The 19,311-nt window shown below is 28.8% G+C and overlaps 3 protein-coding genes across 3 annotated transcripts; 1 reads left to right on the forward strand and 2 right to left on the reverse strand.

Moving 5' to 3' along the window:
- Positions 1–1,238: 1,238 nt before the first annotated feature.
- On the reverse strand, positions 1,239–2,168 carry KVR01_011111 (uncharacterized protein; the record flags this gene model as incomplete). The annotated part of the gene is made up of 2 exons (XM_044784634.1): positions 1,727–2,168; positions 1,239–1,664 (listed from the first exon to the last, which is right to left on the reverse strand). Exons 1-2 carry the CDS (start codon positions 1,994–1,996, stop codon positions 1,239–1,241), a joined length of 696 nt encoding a protein of 231 aa, XP_044640258.1. The 5' UTR covers positions 1,997–2,168.
- Positions 2,169–4,664: 2,496 nt separating this feature from the next.
- On the reverse strand, positions 4,665–6,986 carry KVR01_010755 (uncharacterized protein). The gene is made up of 5 exons (XM_044782991.1): positions 6,091–6,986; positions 5,743–5,970; positions 5,524–5,637; positions 5,345–5,422; positions 4,665–5,214 (listed from the first exon to the last, which is right to left on the reverse strand). The coding sequence occupies exons 1-5, from the start codon at positions 6,348–6,350 to the stop codon at positions 4,803–4,805; spliced, it is 1,092 nt and encodes a 363-aa protein (XP_044639902.1). The 5' UTR covers positions 6,351–6,986; the 3' UTR covers positions 4,665–4,802.
- Positions 6,987–14,979: 7,993 nt separating this feature from the next.
- Positions 14,980–16,864, forward strand: KVR01_011038 (uncharacterized protein). Its single transcript, XM_044791353.1, has 2 exons — positions 14,980–15,898; positions 15,981–16,864. Exons 1-2 carry the CDS (start codon positions 15,595–15,597, stop codon positions 16,649–16,651), a joined length of 975 nt encoding a protein of 324 aa, XP_044640185.1. The 5' UTR covers positions 14,980–15,594; the 3' UTR covers positions 16,652–16,864.
- Positions 16,865–19,311: the final 2,447 nt, after the last annotated feature.

The raw sequence follows: 19,311 nt of genomic DNA on the forward strand, positions 1-19,311 counted from the left end.
TATAAATAAATATTTATTAAATAAAATTATTTAAAAGTAGTCACTTAACTTATTATATTTTAAATTAAAAATAATTAAATAAAATAATTAAAGTTTATTATTATAAATTTAAGTTTATAATTATATAAAAGAAAACCTTTTAAATAAAAGCTTTTATTATTTAAAATAATTAATATATTATTTTTAAAAATAAAATATTATAAAATTAATATAAAGTAATTTAAAATTTATAAATACTTTAAATTTAAACTTAAAGATTTTATTTAAATTTAAATATTTTAAATCTTAAATAATTAAATAAGTTTAAAACTAATTAAAAATTAAATTAAAAATTAAATTAAGTTATAATATAATAAATAAATTATATAAATATTAATTAAAATATTATAATTATAAGTTATATAATTTAAATATTATTAAATATTATATATAAATTTATTATATAAATTAAATAAAGTTTAATTTAAATAAAATAAAATAATTTATTAAAAGTTTATTCTTATTATTCTTATTATTCTTATTATTCTTATTATTCTTATTATTCTTATTATTCTTATTATTCTTATTATTCTTATTATTCTTATTATTCTTATTATTCTTATTATTCTTATTATTCTTATTATTCTTATTATTCTTATTATTCTTATTATTCTTATTATTCTTATTATTCTTATTATTCTTATTATTCTTATTATTCTTATTATTCTTATTATTCTTATTATTAAATACTAATAAAATATAGTTAATATTTATAATTTAATTTAATAGCTACTTATAAGTTATTTATAGTTACTTTAATTAAGTTATAGTGATCCTACTATAAGATAGCTTGTAATATATTTGTTAGCGTAATTAATTATAGGTCGCGTTTATAGCAAAGCTCTGACATCTTCATGCAAACCTGGCATTCCTAGGCGATACTATCGAAGTTGCTCGAGTCCGCTGAGTGCTCGGCACTATCAGCTTGGTTTTTAGGGTGTTCCTTCATAGGCTCTTCATTGGGACTATGACCCTGGGAAAGACAGCGATTACTATTAGACATCAGTACTATCCGTGCACGGACAGTGACGAGAAATGACCCCCTCATGCTAAGGGCCACTTGGCACTCATAGGTTTGCACAGACTATCGAGCCGAGCAGACGGTCGGGCCTAGCTGCAGACGTAAGGCGATGGAGTACCTCAGTAGTCAAATCCATTAGCAGTCTCACCTGCCTTGTCTTGACTAGGGAGATTCATTGTCATCTATATTGGCTAAAGTACTCATTTTGTGCCCACGGAAAGTAGTTGGCGTTATATCGGTCAGATACCACCTCCGAAGGAGAGTAGGATGGCTGTGGTCGTTGAATTTCCGGGCCTGAAAATGTCTCTTTGTCGTAGCCGTAGTTTTCCTCCTCCGAGAAGTGATAGCCCGCATGATACTTGTGCGTGTCTCGTTCCGTGAACTCAGGGTACTCGTCTGTGCGTGATCGCCACCATTCCTCACCGCGTGACCGCGGGAAAGGGCTTTGGGAATCACTGTATGATCTCCAATATGATTCCCCATAGTATTCTCCCCTATACGTTCCGCCGTCGTAGCCAAGATCTGTTTCCTGATCACCTTCGGTGTGTCGTGTACCATCCCAAAAGATTTCTCTGGCCGTCTCATGCTGGCATGTGCCGTGTCCCTGGTCGTCGTTAATTGAGGAATCTATATCTCGGAGTCAAATATTAAATATTGTCACCCTACCATCACGTAACCAGCTGGCATCGACTTGTTCGAAGTGCTGTCTCTTATTGGGGATTCCAGGCGGCGCCCTGACAAGTATGTTAAATCTTCCTTGTCCATCTCCTCGTCACCGTTGCGTCGTCTCTTGCGTGTGAATGGGACCCTCCAAGGACAACAGAACAAATCGCCGAGAAATCTTGTGACGGGCGCGAACAAAAAAAGCAGCGCTGCAAGAGCAAGGAAGCCGAAAAATGCAGCACCTGCAATGGCTGGGATGTTCAGATCAGTCATTGCAGGCTGCTTCACAGTCCAGCTGTATCCGCCGTGTGCATTTCAACCAGGATTGTGGGGTCCGCGAGACTACATATAGAAGCGCACCCGACGATCGAGACACAGGTTAGAGAATTTACAACATTGTACAGGCTAAGCTTCGGGAAACGCAAGTTTTAAGACTACCTGCGTGTGGCACTGCTCTGTTGGTAAAACCTGAAAAGTTGCAGCACTGCCAACGCCGCGTTTGAGATTAATGAAACTCGCCAATCGGGCTGCAAGCTGAGTTGCAAGGGGGACCCCAGGTCGGCCCACAGATCGCCATAGGCATAATGAAGCTTATTTGCAATCTTCGCGCCCTTAATTATGCGGGGTTCAGATGATCATAGTCGGTTGGATGAACTTGCTCGTCCAAATGCCCGTTCTTGATTTAGACCAGACTCCAGATGCTTGGCATGTATAGATATCCTTCCAATAAATCTTTACCGCCAAGGAGTAGGGGCCTCTGGTTAGAAAATCCATTCCTATAGTAACACTACTTAAAATTACTAACCTATTAAGGACTAACTTCTTATTTAATAAAATATATTACTATAGTATATATTAGTTATTTAAACTTTTTATTAGCTTTATTTTTAACTTTTTTTTTAATATTATCTTTATTAAACTATATTTAATATATATTATATAGTTTAATAAACTCTTTTAATTAATTTATTTTTCCTTTAATATATTTATTATTATTTTATATTTAATTATTTATTAAATATATTAAAAATTTTTAATAAAGTTTATAAATAAAATAATTTAAAGTTTATTTATACTTTTATTATACTATTTTTACTTATAGCTTTAATTTTAATACCCCTTTATATATTATCCTTTTTTAATTTAAGTTAAATAGACTTAATTATATTTAAATTAAAAGAATTTTATATTAAAGTAAGTATTTAATTTAATAGATTAAAAATACCTTTTTAAATAAAGTAAGTATATAATAAAACTTTATCTTTTATATAATTACTTTTAGCTTTAATTTCTTTATAAATAAAAGAGTTTATTAAATAGAATATATTTTTAATAATAATATTAATTAATCCTTTATATTTTAATTTATATACTAATTTATTATTCTTTTAAACTATTTTAGGTATATTTATAAATTTATAAACTTTTTTATAAATAATAGTAAAGTATTAATCCTTATTTATTTATTATTTTACTTTATAAAGTAGTTTATTTTAAGTATTAAAGACTTTTAATACTATTTTAATTTCTTTTTTAAAAAAGTTTTAATTTATTAAATATAATAAGGATTTTTCTTTTATAAAAGTAAACTTAAAATATAAATTTAAAGTACTCTTTTAATACTTTTAAATAGTTAACTTTAAAATCTTTTATTAAACTTCTTTTAAATATAATATCCTCCCCTTTTAATTTATAAGATAATTAATATTTTATTACTTTAAATTATATTTTTAATTTTTAAAGTCTAGTATTAATAGTTTAAGTATTATTATAAATAAATAGTTTTATAACTTTATTAAGGTTAAACTTCTTTATTAGCTTTATCTTTTTAAAATCTTTATTCTTAAAGATAATATAAATAATATTTTATTAATATAATTACCTAACTAATTAGTAATATTATTACTTAAAAGCTTTTATTATATTAATTTTTATTAATAATTTATAAAACCTTCTTCTTTTTAATCTTTTAAATAGGTAACCTATTTATTTATTATTCTTAATATATATATTAAAATTATAAATTACTAAATATATAAATTAAATTTATAATTAATTACTTTATATTATATATTTTATTAAGTATATATTAATATATTAATATATTTTTTAATTAAATTATATTAATACTTAATTATAAAAAGAGTTAGAATTTATAATTATATAGTAATTAAATACTTTATAGTTAAAATATTAGAAAAAAAATAATAAAAAGGAGTTTTTTAAGTTAAGAAAAGATAAATCCTAAGTTCTTATAGGTATTCTAATTAATATAGTTCCCCTTATAGAAAATTGGAAATTAAAGGAGTATAGACCGTCTAAACTAGGGCCCCCTGCACCTTGGCGGTAAAGACTTATTGGAAGGACCTCCGTACTTATGCAATAAGAATTATATCTATCCTACAATAAAGAAATTTAAATGTTAAAAACTCCCTTACTAACTAAGCTACTCCTTAAAAGATAATAATTTATATATTTTTAATTTAAAGTAATATTATAACTTAAATAATATAATTAATAAAGTTATTACTTTTAAATAATTTTATAATATAATAAAGTAATTAATTCTATTTATATTATAGAAAAGTATATTAAATATAATATAATTAAGAATATTATTAAAGTTAATATATTTACTACTTAGAGTATTATTATTATTATAAGTCCTTTAGCTTAATCTTTAGTTATAAGAGTAATATAAATATTAGATAGAATTATAGCATGTGTTTAGTATGTGCTGGACAGATAGCTTGCTATCATTTCTCATGAGTCGCAGCTAGCAATAATTGGTGTGCCGCGTGCCCAAATACGGCCTTCGGAAATTTATCGATCAACCTTGAAAGAATTCTCATCAGGTAAAGGAAAGCCCGGCTGTGAGCTTCAAGACACAGCATTGGTTCAGAGATATTTTGCGGTACCAAATCATTCTGTATTGATGAAAGCCGCTTCAAATAATCCACTCCCACCTAGGGTAGTTAGTATATACGAAATCAAAGATTATCTACGAGAATGCAAAAAGTGCCCCTGGCGCCCAATCCGCACACCGAGCTCTACACCGCGAGTCATCCTGCTAACCCGTTTAGCAAGCAGCGCCACCGCTGGGGATGTTCAGGCACTTGGTGCTCTTCTTTCCACCGCTGACACCGTTGCCGGACCAGGACCAGTTGGAGCAGGAACCCTTTCCACAAAGCAAGTAGACGTTGGTACCAGACGAGGCAACACTTCCCTTGACGCCGGTGACAGTAAGACCGGTGATTGGAACGCCAGTGGTGGGGCTGCCGGTCGGGCTGCCATTCTCGTAGTCCTGCTCAATGACAATACCATACTTGGCAATGTTGCTCAAGCTAATGTCGTTGAAGGTCACACCGGTGACCTTGCCCGTAGCCCCTGAGACCGTCTTGACACGGACACCATTGTCCGAGTTGATGACCTTGCTGTGCTCGATGTGCACGGTATCGACGACGTTGTCGCTCCGGCCACCAACAGAACCACTAACATCTGTCAGTCACCTGCTGCTGGTTTTAAAGTGGGCCATTTTGGAATATTTCAAAAAAGAAAAAAAAACCCAAAAGACCATCAATGCGTGGAATATGGGGGGCGTAACGGCAGAATAGAGCTTACATGGATAGGCCGTGGCCTCCAGTGCAAGAGCCACCGGTGAATGTGATGTTGGTGCCAGAGTTAATGGCAAGGCAATCACTGGATGTGTGTTAGTAAGTTGACAGGCATCGTGAGGCGATGTATTCTGTAACATGGCAGAATGTGGGAGTCAAATATGTGTAGAGAGGAAGGGTACTGACTCCTGGTTGTGCACGATGGCGCCTGAGATCCAGATATTCTCGGAAGAACCGACGTCAAACGCATCCGTGTTGTGGCCAAGCGCGCCCTTGTCACCGGCCGAGTTATCGTAAGTCCTAAGCATGAAGTTAGTCCTGCTGCAGCTCCTGAAGGGGTAGCACTCTGGAAAGTGCGTAAACTCGAAAGACGGGGTTCCGTGGCAGGTGTAAGAAGATACTTACACATCGACAACATTGAGGTCAGTAGCGGAGTTGATGCTCATGAACTGAACCGGCGAGTTCTTGACGTTCAGTCCCTTGATGTTGGACTGCTTCAGACCATGGGCGTAGAAGAATTTAGGCTTGGTCTTGCCACCATTGGAGCCCTTTCCATCCCACCACTTGGCGCCGTTGCCATCAATGACATGGCCCGACGCACCAGTGACCGTGATATCGGTTCCGGAGACGGAGCTACCTATGATGTTAGTCCTGGCTACATATGTTTAGGGATCCCGAGTATTGAGCCCTGGAACACTCCGACCCGGGCAGGACGGTGACCCGTGACAGCGGGAGGAAAAGAGTAAGGCTTACATGAGTGGGCCTTCCCACTCCTTGTAGCCGAAGGAAGTGGTTCCCTGGAAGATGACTTTGGTGCCAGTCTTGAGCTTAGTCAAGTCAAGCGTGGTGCCGGCAGGGACGGCGATGTTGTTAAGGGTGATGGTCGAGCACGAGGCCTTGCCTTTGGCAACGGCGGCGGCGTCGGTGAAAGTGCAAGCATCGGCTCGCTTGAGCTCAGCCGGAGCCGCGTGGATGAGGGGCAGCAAAGCTGCGAGGACAACGACGGGAAGCATTCTTGCGGGGTTGATTGTCGAAGACGGTGGTGTCAAAAGAAGGTAAAATTTAACGAATGTAGATCAAGCAATCAATGCTGGACTTCAGGGATGTTAGAATGAGAGACTGTAGAAGAGCTTAGCAAGGCTGATGGAGCTGAGATCAAGGTTTGACAGCTTGGCGACGGAACACCCTCTTATATATTCCAAGGGCAGAGAGCCATGGATGCGGACAGTAGGACAACCCCAGCTCGCGTCCACTACCCCTATTGCGGGAGTGCCGTCCGGATCATCGACGAGTGCCGGCAGAGTGGGACATTCGAAGCGGATATTACCAAGTGGGTACTTCCCAACTGGGGCAGGAAACGGAAGAAACATGAATAGCTAGAGCAGGCAGTGTTAGTCTTGGATCTTCATGGGTGCCGAATCAATTTGTTGCGTGGAGCTGGTCTCAGATGCCGCGCAAAAACCTGTCGACGCCAAATTTGATACTGCCACGGCGGTTGAGGACTATACTGTTGGAGAATTCGGTAGGAAGCTGTACAATGATCCAGCTTCCGCGGTAAGTCTTGCGTCCTGGTGATAATGATGGTAATAGAGCGAGAGTTGAAGACAGCAAACAAGTGACCAAACATTTCGTTTACGCGCGGCTTGAAATTGGGCCCGACCCACAAGTCAAGCTCTCGGTTGGACTGCTGATTGCTGCCCCTGCCCCTAAAGTAGGTAGCGTTGCATCTTAGATCAAACAGAGCTAGCGAATACTGGGGATCCTCCATGACCCCGTCATTTAGAATACGATCTAGCTCAAAGCCAAGCAAAAGCTTGACCTGGAGCCAAGTCCAATCTCTTCCATATTACACGATTGGTGGAATCTGATGCATCATTCCATTCCCATCAGCATGACCCATCGTCAGAGGAGCCTCACAAACGGGCACGCCCAAGGCCACCTATCCGGACTGACTCTGCCATGGAAAGCAGTCTCGCTAATGCGGACACATGACTGGGAGAACAGATCCACAACTTGGGCCCAGGGAATGGAGGCATGCTTGGTAGAGATGAAGGGACAGATAATCACAAAGATCAGATGTTAGCAAAGTCATTGAATACCACAAGCATACCAAGTTTGTCTCGGCAGCAACAAAGGTTCTGGGAACAAATGCCTTTTTCCATTTCCATCCCACACCACACCACTCTCTTTCCATAGCCCTACACCAAGGCTGTGTTCCACTCCATGACTTGACTTCCAGGACATTGGGCCTTGATCTATGTGTGTTTCTTGTAACGACTTCAAGCCTCAGGTTGGCCTGGTACTGCGAAACACTGAATCAAGCAAAGTGGGGAGCATTGGGCACATTCACAGCACAGAAATATCCTAGAGTTGATCATCTGCCTCGGGACACACCACGGGTGGCTGTTTTTCTGATGAGAGCAAAAATTGTGCCAAAGACCATGTGCAGGCCTGTAGACACGTTTGCCAGTAAGCCTTGTGCAGCAACAAGGCCCTGGGAGCTGTGACAGAGTTACTAGAATAATGGGGACCTGATCACAGGCACATAGATTCTGGACCCATCTCCCCACTGTTTCTAGTGCTTAGCAAATGCTTGTTTAAAGAATAAATGGAGCTCTTAGAGTCTGCTCCATTGCCTGGAACAATCTAATTCAGCCTTAGTCATTCAGGAGGCCAGTCTAGAGCCGCTACAGAGTGGAGTGCCCACATGGAAAGTAGCTCTGCTTACAACGTTCACAATTACGGACTATAAACGGCTGGATAACGTGTCACTTCTAAGCAAACACAGTTCACACAATTAAGACTAAAGTAAGTATAAGTTTAAGATATTCTAAATTATAGTATTAAAATCTAAAGATATTTTAACTACTTAATATTTTATTATAATATATTTAAAGTTTTAATTATATTATATTTTTTATTTAATTATTTTTTAATAGTTTAAAGTTTATATATAAAGTTTTTAATAACTTTATATATATATTTATAATCTTTTTATAAAGAAATTTTAAATTTCTTTTATTATATTTTTACATTATTAAAAGTTAATATTTATTAATAATAAAATATAAACTTAAAATAAATAAATTTATTATATATTTTTAATTTTTTATAAATTATTTTAAAAGTTTTTAGTTTTAATACTTTATTATAAAAGTTTTAAAATAATATATTATAAATTATTTTATTTTAAGTTTTTAAAGTTAATAATTATATATTTAAATAAAATTATAATATTAACTTTATAAATTTATTTAATAAAGATTTTATTAATATATATATATATATATATTTAAAAGAATAATTTTATTAAATATTTTAAATATAATTTATTTATAAAATATTTATTTTTAAAATTTAATTTTATTATATAATCTTTTATATTATTTTAATTAATATTATTATTAAAATAATATTTTTAACTTTATTTATATATTATAAAATTAAAATTATAAATATTTATTATATTATAATTATTATTATTATTATTATTATTATTATAATTTTTAAATATTAAATTTTAAATATTTATTATTATATAAAATATATATTTTTAAATATATATATAAAAGAAATTATATATTTAAATAAATATTTTAAATATAATATTAAATAATTTATAATTATAATTTTATAATTAAATTTTATTTAATTAATATATTTTATTTAAATTAAACTTATAATTTTTAATTTTAAAAATAATTTTTTAAATAAATAAAATTTATTTTTATATAATTATAAATTAAATTATTAATAATAATTTTTATTTATTTATAATAAAATATTAAAATTAAAAGATTAAAATTATATATAATTATAAAATATAATTATTTTATTTTAAAAGTTAATATATTAAATAATTATTTTTAAATAATTATATTTAAAAATATTTATTTAAATAAAATAAAACTTTAATTAAAAAGAATTAATAATTTTATATTATTTATTTTAATTAAGTTTTTATTAAAATTTATAATAAATTTAATATTTTAAATAATACTTATTAATATTAAATTAATTTATAATCTATAATAACTTTTATTTTTATAAATTAATTTATATTAAAATTAATAATATTAATTTAAATTAATATATTTTAATAAAATTAAATAAAAATATAGTATTTAAATCATTTATATTTTTAAATTTATTATTAAATAAAAGTTTATATATTTTTAAAATTTATATTTAATTATTTTAAATTAATATTATTAAAAATTAAAATTATTATAAAATATAAATTATTTAATTTTATTATATTTTTATTATATTAAAATTTAAATAATAAAAGAATATTTATATATTATTATTATATATATATAAACTTTTAAATTTAATAATTTTATTATTAAAAATAAAATAATTATTAATAATTAAATTTTTAATTATATAAAAAATCTTTATTATTTAAAAGAAATTTTATTATTAAAATTAATTAATATATATTAAAATTATTCTTTAAATATAAAATTAAAATATTTATAATTATAAAATTTTAATTAATTTTATTTAATTATTTTATTATATTATAATTTAATTTAATTTTTAACTTTATTTAAAGTTTTTTTAAACTTTTTAATATTTTTCTTTTAGAAAGTTAAATTTAAAAAGTCTTTAAATTTAAATTTAAAATTTTATAAATTTTAATTTTTTAAATTAAACTTATAATTATTAATAATATATATATTTTTTATAAAGTTATTAAAATTATAAATTTAAATAATAAAATATAATTATTTTATTTAATAAATATTTTATTTAAATAAAATTAAAACTTTTAAAAATAATAATTTTATTTTTATTTATTTTAATTAATTTATTTAAATTATATAATATTTTATATATAATATTTAATAATATTAAAATTAAATAGTTTATAATTTATAATAATTTTAATTTCTAATAAATTAAATATAATTTAATATATTAATATAAAAAATAATTTTTAATAATAAATAATATTATAATAATTATAAATTTATTATAAAAGTTTTATATAATAAATTTAATTAAATTAATTTTAAAAGTATATTATATTTTATTTTTTAAAACTTTAATTAATTATTTTAAATTAATAATAAAATTAAAAATATAAATAATTAATATATTAAAATTAAATAAAATTAATATTAAAATTAAATTAAATTTTATTTTTAATATATAAAGTTTTATTATATTTAAAATAAATATTATTTATATTTATTTTATTAAAATTTAATTTTTAATAAAAGTTTATTTTAAATATTATAAATATTTAATTAAATAATAATTATAATATAATAATTATAATATTATTTTAATAAACTTTTAAAAATAAATTTATTTATAATTTAAAATTATTTTAAAAGTTTAAATATTTTAAATATTTATATTATATTTATTTAAATTAAATAATAATTAATATTTTAAAATAATATTAAAATTAAAATATTTTTAAAATTTATAATAAATTTATTATATATATATTTTTATATTTATAAACTTTAATTTTTGTTTTATAATATTTAAATAATTATTATTTTTAAAATTAAATAATTTATTTTATTTAATATTCTTTTATTATTAAAATTTTAAATTAAAATATTTTTTAAATACTTTTAAATAAAACTTTTTTATATAATTTTATTATATAATTAAAATAATAATAATTTTAATAAAAATATTTAAAATTTATATTTTATTATTAAATAAATATTTTATTTAAAGGTTTTATTAAATTTTAAATATTTTAATTTTAAATTTATTTATTATAAAAATATAAAATAGTTATTATTAATATATTAATTTAAATTAAAATTTCATTAATTTTATATAAAAAATTTAAAATATTAAAAATAATTTAAAATTTAAAATTTTAAATAAATAATTAAATAAATAATTAAATAAATAATTAAATAAATAATTAAATAAATAAATAATAATATTTACTATTATTTTATATATATATTTATTTTAATTTATTAAAAATTAAATTAATTTTAAAAATAAAAACTTTTATTTATTTAATAATAAAATAAATTTAAAATAATATTAAAAATTTAAAAATAATATATTTTAAATTATTTATTAAAAAATCTTTTATTATAATATAAACTTTAATATAATTTATAATAATAATAAAATATTATAATAATATTTTTATATTAATTATAATAATAAATAAATAAAAATATAATAATTATAAAATTAAATTAATAATATTTAAAATAAATAAAAGTTTTTATTATTAAATTATTATATATATTTATAATTTAATATTAATTAATATTTAATATAAATTTAATATATAAAACTTTATTAAATATAAATAGATATTTTTAATTATTTTATTAATGTTAAATTTAATTTATTTTTATATTTTATAATTTTTATTATTAATTAATATATTATTTAATATAATAAAATTCTTTAACTTTAATTTAATATAAAATAAAATTTATAAAAATTAATTTAAAATTTATATATAAAATAATATTTAAAACTTAAAAAGTTTAAATTAAAATTAAAATTAAAATTAATTATAATAAAATTAATTAAATAAATAAAATTAAATTATAGAATTATAATTATAAGTTTTTAAGTTTTTTATAAAAATTTATAATTATAAAAGTAAATTTTAATTATTTTATTATATTATAATTATTTAAAATAATTAAAATATTTTAAAAAATTAATAAAATATTAAATTTAATTTATTTAAAAGAAAAATTAAAATAAATTTAAAATAATTTAAATATAATTAAATTATAATATAATAAATAAATTTAATAAAATTAACTTTAAATAAAATATTATAAATATTATAAATATTATAAATATTATAAATATTATAAATATTATAAATATTATAAATATTATAAATATTATAAATATTATAAATATTATAAATATTATAAATATTATAAATATTATAAATATTATAAATATTATAAATATTATAAATATTATAAATATTATAAATATTATAAATATTATAAATATTATAAATATTATAAATATTATAAATATTATAAATATTATAAATATTATAAATATTATAAATATTATAAATATTATAAATATTATAAATATTATAAATATTATAAATATTATAAATATTATAAATATTATAAATATTATAAATATTATATATTATAAATATTATAAATATTATAAATATTATAAATTTAAACTTATTAATATTTTATAAATATAAATATAATTATATTTTTAATTAATTTATAAAATAATTTATTATAAAATATATTTTTTTTAAAAGTTTAAAAATTAATATTAAATTAATTTTAATTTTATAAATTAAATTAATTATATAAATATAGAAAACTAGAAATCTAAGCTAGGGCTCTTAAAGCTATCCGTCTAACTAGCTCTTAAGCTTTATTATTTATTACTATTAAGGTTAGTTTAGGGACTATTCTACACGAATAGCAACAGGAGAACAACCTGAAATGGCACCATGCATTAATTTCAGTAAGAGCAGGTGGGGATTTTACTCAGCAGAGTTACCCAGGTGCATCTCAGATGGTTCGACAGGCAACTGTGGCACACACCCAATCATTGCACTAGCCATATCTGTATTTTTAGTACAGCGCCTTGGTTCGCTTATTGCTGGAAATTATTCAGCGTTCATTGGGGCTAGTGCCGGTATGTTGATGTTTAAAAGAGGGTGTTGTGTGAAATGTTTATAAATCTCAGACACGATTTGTACACAATTCTATCTTCCTTTTTTACCTCTCGCCTTCATGCCACCGAACCTCATCTTCATTGACTTATGTCCAACGCCCATGTTTCTATGTGAGCAGTGCGCGCGGTGTGGTCATTATGGTAAGTTCCAACGTTGAATGCAGTGTCACTGGTATATTAGAAACAAGGCTAAAAACTTTCTCAAAGTTTAGAGCGCGTTAGCTAATATGCCTGCATGACGGCAGAGAAAACGACAAATTAAGTAGAAAGTAGGTCTAACATGCTCCAGTGCATTTTCGAGCTGGCACTCGGTACGGATCAAGACAAACAGCGCCCCATGAAGCTCCCTGAAAGCACTTAGAACGCGTGCCATGTTGACAGTAATAGTGAAGCGTCTCAGCTGTGCTCTAAAACAGAGGCTGCTGTTGCCGGAGAAGGCCCGAGAGCCAAGAGCGATGCATCGCATCACGCAACCCTGGACCTTGCAGTTCTCAGCATTACGGGCTGGGACCTGGACCAGCGAGTCTCTGTGGCATCATCGATGTGCTACAGGCATTTGCTCCTGCAGGGAGGACTCATTCGACGACCTGTTGATTCCTTGACGATTCAACACATAGTCTGTTCCTTTTAATGATGTCGAATACACTGTCGTGGAGATAGCACGACAGAGGTGGGCCATGCTTGCATTGGGCGATGTTCTGTGTGCCTCGTTGGGCCAGTCATACCGCACGAACTGTGCCGCGCGATAGTGGCATGGTGGGAAAACCGGGTGCGCAGCTAGACAGAGTCGTTCAGGGCATTAAATGAGGAACACGCCAGCTTCCCAAGGTGCAGTAAGCAGACCAAGTCAGCAAGGAGATATGGAACACCTGAAATTTTCTTATCGTGGCTGGTACACTGACAGGATCACAAGCAAAGGGGTTGGTCAGTCTTACCAGACCTTGTCACCAATATATTGGCTTGGTCTACCCCTGCCAAGCGATGCCTTCATTATGGTTCGCACGGTGAGAGAGCCTGCATAGATTCCTTTCTCACCAAATGCAGGGATGCTGAACTAGGTAAGTACCTCCTAAGGTATCCCGCCGGAAGAGGTGAAGTTGGTCTAGAAACGGCACATGTAGTGAGTGACCATTGCTGCGCTGTCGGCTTTGCCTATTAGTCCTCCGCACACCATTACCAAACGACCCTTGATAAACAAACAGCAATTCTCTCTGAGCTTCCGAGTCGCTTCCCCATCCGAGACTTCGGGCCTGACACTTCAGGGGGCCAAGAACCCGGGCGTGGATCATAGGATCAGACGGAAACATTGTTTTAGAAACACTCATGTGTGAGTGGGCAAAACCTCTTGATGGACAGTGTGAATCGCCAAGAGAGGGAAAAAATGGAGAAAGGATGATCTCGTGTACGTCGTTGGAATCAGGTCAGTCTCCTGAACAATCTTAGACGGAGGAGTCGACCCCATTGGGCGCCCCGGTCCCCAATTTTTGGCCAATATTTGGGTTATCTTCCCGGCAGCATCTTGGAAAAGATCATGGGGAACAGGATTCCACACCCGCAGCCGAACAAGATGTTGGGCCCGACTGCTGTACATACACAGCATGTAGACGCCAGCGGGCCGGTGTTTTGGCTGCCCAGGACTTCAGGCGGCTTGGAACCAGGGCGTGTGGCACCACTTGTGAGCCGCATTGCCTGGCTAGATGAGGTCACAATCAGACGGCCTGACGGCAAGGTCTCGAGCGGTCCTAAGCACGTGGGGTGGCGCAGATGAAACATGGAAACGGCTGCGCTCTGCTGGATCCGACATTGAAGCATGGCAGAGGCAGGAATGAGCCTGCCTGCTGGCGCTTGCAGAGGCATGATCCCTGCTTGCCAAGACCCCCTGCGACCGACCTTCATCAAAAAACCCCCACTTTCCCAGGCACAAGCGAGCTACGCCCCCAAGTTCCACCAGTGGCCAGCCTGGTGTAAGCCCGGCAGAAATCTTGGTGTTTCGAGCAAACAATCTCGTTTCCGCTTCTACACTACTACTGTGTGTAGATCTCTTGCCAGGCCTGCAGGCCCACCAGTTGAGCCGCCTCGGTTGACTCCGGATGGGCGCCTACTCTGACGTCCTGGCTGCAGCCACTCAGGAGTCTGTCGACGCTATGCCGCGTCCAGGAGATATTCCCGCGGGAGCTGTGGGCATTGACCATCCCAAGAGCTTCAAGCGAGCTCATTCCTGGGCCAATATGCGAACACAGTGCCTGTCCCGAGGCGGAGATGGATGCCGTCACCCCAGCGCTGACGTTCTTACACAAACAACTGGAGACGCATATACTTGTCTAGGCGCGTATATCAAGTATATATATGCATACATCTCTGCCCTGACCACCTCTGCCTCGTCTTCATCCCTCCAGCACTCATCTCATTGCAGGCCACACTCTTTGGTTCTTACCACCTTCCTTCTTTTTTCTTCAACCATCTGACTATCCTGTCATCTTCACTGTGTGAAGCTGGGACATTCATTCTTTGAAAGCCTACCTCGTCAACCGTCTACTTCAACGAAACTACGCAAACCCACATTCTTCATCAAAAATGTCTTCATTCACCTCCAAGCTCGCCCTTGCCGGCGCTGTCCTCGCCTCCAAGGCTGCTGCCCACGGCATTGTTCAGGCTTTCGCCACCGACGGCCAGTACCAGGAGGGCTACGTCCTCGGCGACTACTACGCAAAGCTGAACACCGGCGAGGCCCCTGCCAAGGCCGGCTGGTACGAGGAGGCCACTGACAACGGCTTCGTTGCCCCCTCCGCCTACGGCGAGCCCGACATCATCTGCCACAAGAATGCCGAGAACGCGGCCAAGACCGGCACCGTCGCCGCCGGCGGCAAGGTCGACTTCTGTTAGTCTACACCCCTGGGGATCGAGGCCCCTTTGATTCGTTGATTTGTCAGTTCGGATACTAATCTCGCGTATGCTTGCAGACTGGACTGCTTGGCCCGAATCTCACATCGGGCCCGTCCTGACTTACGTCGCCAACTGCGGTACCGCGGACGATGCCTGCTCCACCGTCGACAAGACCACCCTCAAGTGGGTCAAGATTGACGAGGCCGGCATTAACCTGGACACCCAGAAGTGGGCTGCCCAGGACCTGATCGCCAACAACAACACCTGGTCCGTCACCGTCCCCGAGAGTCTGGCGCCGGGCCCCTACGTCTTCCGTCACGAGATCATTGCTATGCACGGTGCTGGCTCCGAGAACGGTGCCCAGAACTACCCCTTCTGCATCAACATCGCCATCACTGGCAGCGGTACCGAGAGCCCCGAGGGCACCCTGGGTACTGAGCTGTACACCTCCACCGACCCGGGTATCCTCTTCAACCCTTACACCACCCTGACCGACTACAAGATCCCCGGCCCTGCGCTGTTCGGCTCTGGCTCGACCGGCGGCTCAACTGGCGGCTCGAACGCCGGCTCAAGCAACTCCACCACCCCCGCTACTCCCATCGGCAGCGGAGCCTCGCCCTCAGCGACCGGTGGTGCTCTCCCTACACCCACAGGCTCCCCCGTCACGGGAGGCTACGCAGATGGTGACGACAGCTCTTGCACCAAGAAGGCGCGCCGTCACGCTCGTGACCTCACCCGCCGCAACTAAGCCAGAGATCCTCTGGCTTGTTCAAGGTGTTTGTAAGATACGACTTTTTGGAGGACATGGGTGGTTCCAATAACCTACTTCGTTGAATTGTACATATAGACTTTCTTTCTCGATAAACCTCAGTGTGCGGCCTACTTTTCGGGCTGTGCCTGCCCCTTGTCAATATCTCTTCGGGGCACCTCGAAATGCAATGCAGATACGTCGAACCTATAATAATGCCGTTGCCAACATGTGAATGAATGTACTTAAAGAAGGTCGGTCTAACTATATATAATTCTTATAACGGGAGGCGCGACTGCTAGCTATACACCTTAACTATCTAGCTAAAAAACTATAATAACTAATCTATTTAATTAGTTATATAGTAGTATATAAGTATTATATTATTATTACTCTATTTTAAAGTTTTTTAAAATATATAAATATTTAAAAAAAGTAGTATTATTAAATAGATTTTATTAAATTAATATATATATTTATAAAATTCTTTTTAAATATAAAGTTAAAAAACTTATAATTATAATTTTATAATTAATTTTTATTTAATTATATTATATTATTATAACTTTATTTAACTTTATTTATACTTTTTAAGTTTTTAACTTTAATATTTTTAAAAAATTAAAGCTTTATATTTTTAATTTTAAATTTAAAATTTTTATAAATTTTAATATATTTTAAATTAAGTTTATAATTTTAGTTTTTAAAATATATTAACTATTTTAAATATTAATAATTCTTTTAAAATAAAAGTTTATTTTTATATAATTATAAATTTAATTATTAATAATTATTTTTCTTTTATTTATAATAAAACTATTAAAATTATAAATTTAAATAAAAGTATAGTTATTTTATTTAATTATTTTTAAATTTAGTTAAGTAATTACTTTTAAATAGTTTTATTTAATAAATATTTATTTAAATAAAATTAAATTTTTAATTAAAGAAATAATAACTTTATTTTTATTTATTTTAATTAATTTATATTTATTTAAATTATATAATAACTTTATATATAATATTTAATAATATTAAAATTAAATAGTTAATAATTTATAATAATTTTAATTTTTAATAAATTAATAATATTAATTTAAATAAATTAAATATAATTTAATATATTAATATAAAAATATTTTTAATTATTAATATAAGTTATTATATATATATATATATAAAAATAGTTAATTAAGTTAAATTATATAGGAGGGAGGAAGCTAGGCTTAAAGCTAGTAATAAGTCCTTTATTATAACCTATTAACTAGAATTATATAATATAACTTAAACTATCTACTAATTATAATTACCTTTATTCTTATATTAATAGTTTTTATTAAATAGTTAAGTAATTACTATAAAAATTTAATTTCTTTTAAATCCTTTAAGTTAAGTTAAACTTAAACCTTTATCTTTCCTTAATTTAATAATTTAAAATAAATATATTAATTTTTCTATATAAAATCTTTAATTTTAATAAAATTATTAATTAAAAATATTAATTTAAATATTTAAACTTTTACTTTTAAATATGTATATAGATTTAACTTTTATTATTTATAAAATAAGTAAATAAATTAAAATTTAAAAACTCTAATATATAATAATTTAATAATTTAATAACTCTAAATTAAATTAACTCTCTCTTTTATTATTATAAGTATTATAATTATAAAACTTAATTAAAAATATTTATAAAATATAAATTAATAACTTAAATATTTATATAATAATAAATAATATATATACTTTTTAACTTTATTAATATAAACTATTAATTTAAATATTAATTATAAGGTTTACTTTTAAAAAAATTTAAAGTTAATTATAAGTTATTATATAATTTATAAATTATTAAATATAAATAATTTATAAAATATAAATTTAAACTTTTATTAATTTATTTTATTATAATTTTATATCTTTATTTTTATTAACTTTTTTAATTATTATTTTTATTTTTAATTTATAAATTTAATTATCTTTAATATTCTATTTATAAATTTTAATAACTTTTAATTTTATTAAAGTAAATATATTAATATATTAAGTATTATTAATATTTAAAGTTTAATAAAATTTAATATTTTTATTAATATAACTTTATACTTAAAGTTATAACTTATTATTAAAATAAACTTTTAATACTTTATTTAATATTACTTTTATTATTATATTTATTAAATTATTTTATTATTAATTTAATAAATTTTATTAATCTTTTATATTTATATAATTAATAAAAGTATTATTATATTAATTATTAATTACTTTTTTAATTATTTTAAATTTAATAAAATATTTATAAAATAATTTATATAAATAACTATAAAATTTATAATAACTTTAAGTAATTAATAATTTTTAAATATAATAGAAAATATAATATCTATATTAAAGTTATTAATTATATTATAAATTTTAAATATTAATATACTTTAAGTAACTTTATATTTAATAAAGAATTAATAAATAATATTATTTATTATATTTTAATAAATATTATTTTAATTAAACTTAATAAAAGATAATTATAAAATTAATTTATAAATTAAAATTTATATTATTAATAAATAATTTATTTATAAAATTATAAATTTAATTTTAATAATATTTATAAAATATAAATAAAATTTATAATTTAAATTATTAATTTATTA

The sequence above is a fragment of the Diaporthe batatas genome (assembly GCF_019321695.1).
Source record: "Diaporthe batatas strain CRI 302-4 chromosome Unknown Contig00014, whole genome shotgun sequence".
Lineage (NCBI taxonomy): Eukaryota > Fungi > Ascomycota > Sordariomycetes > Diaporthales > Diaporthaceae > Diaporthe > Diaporthe batatas.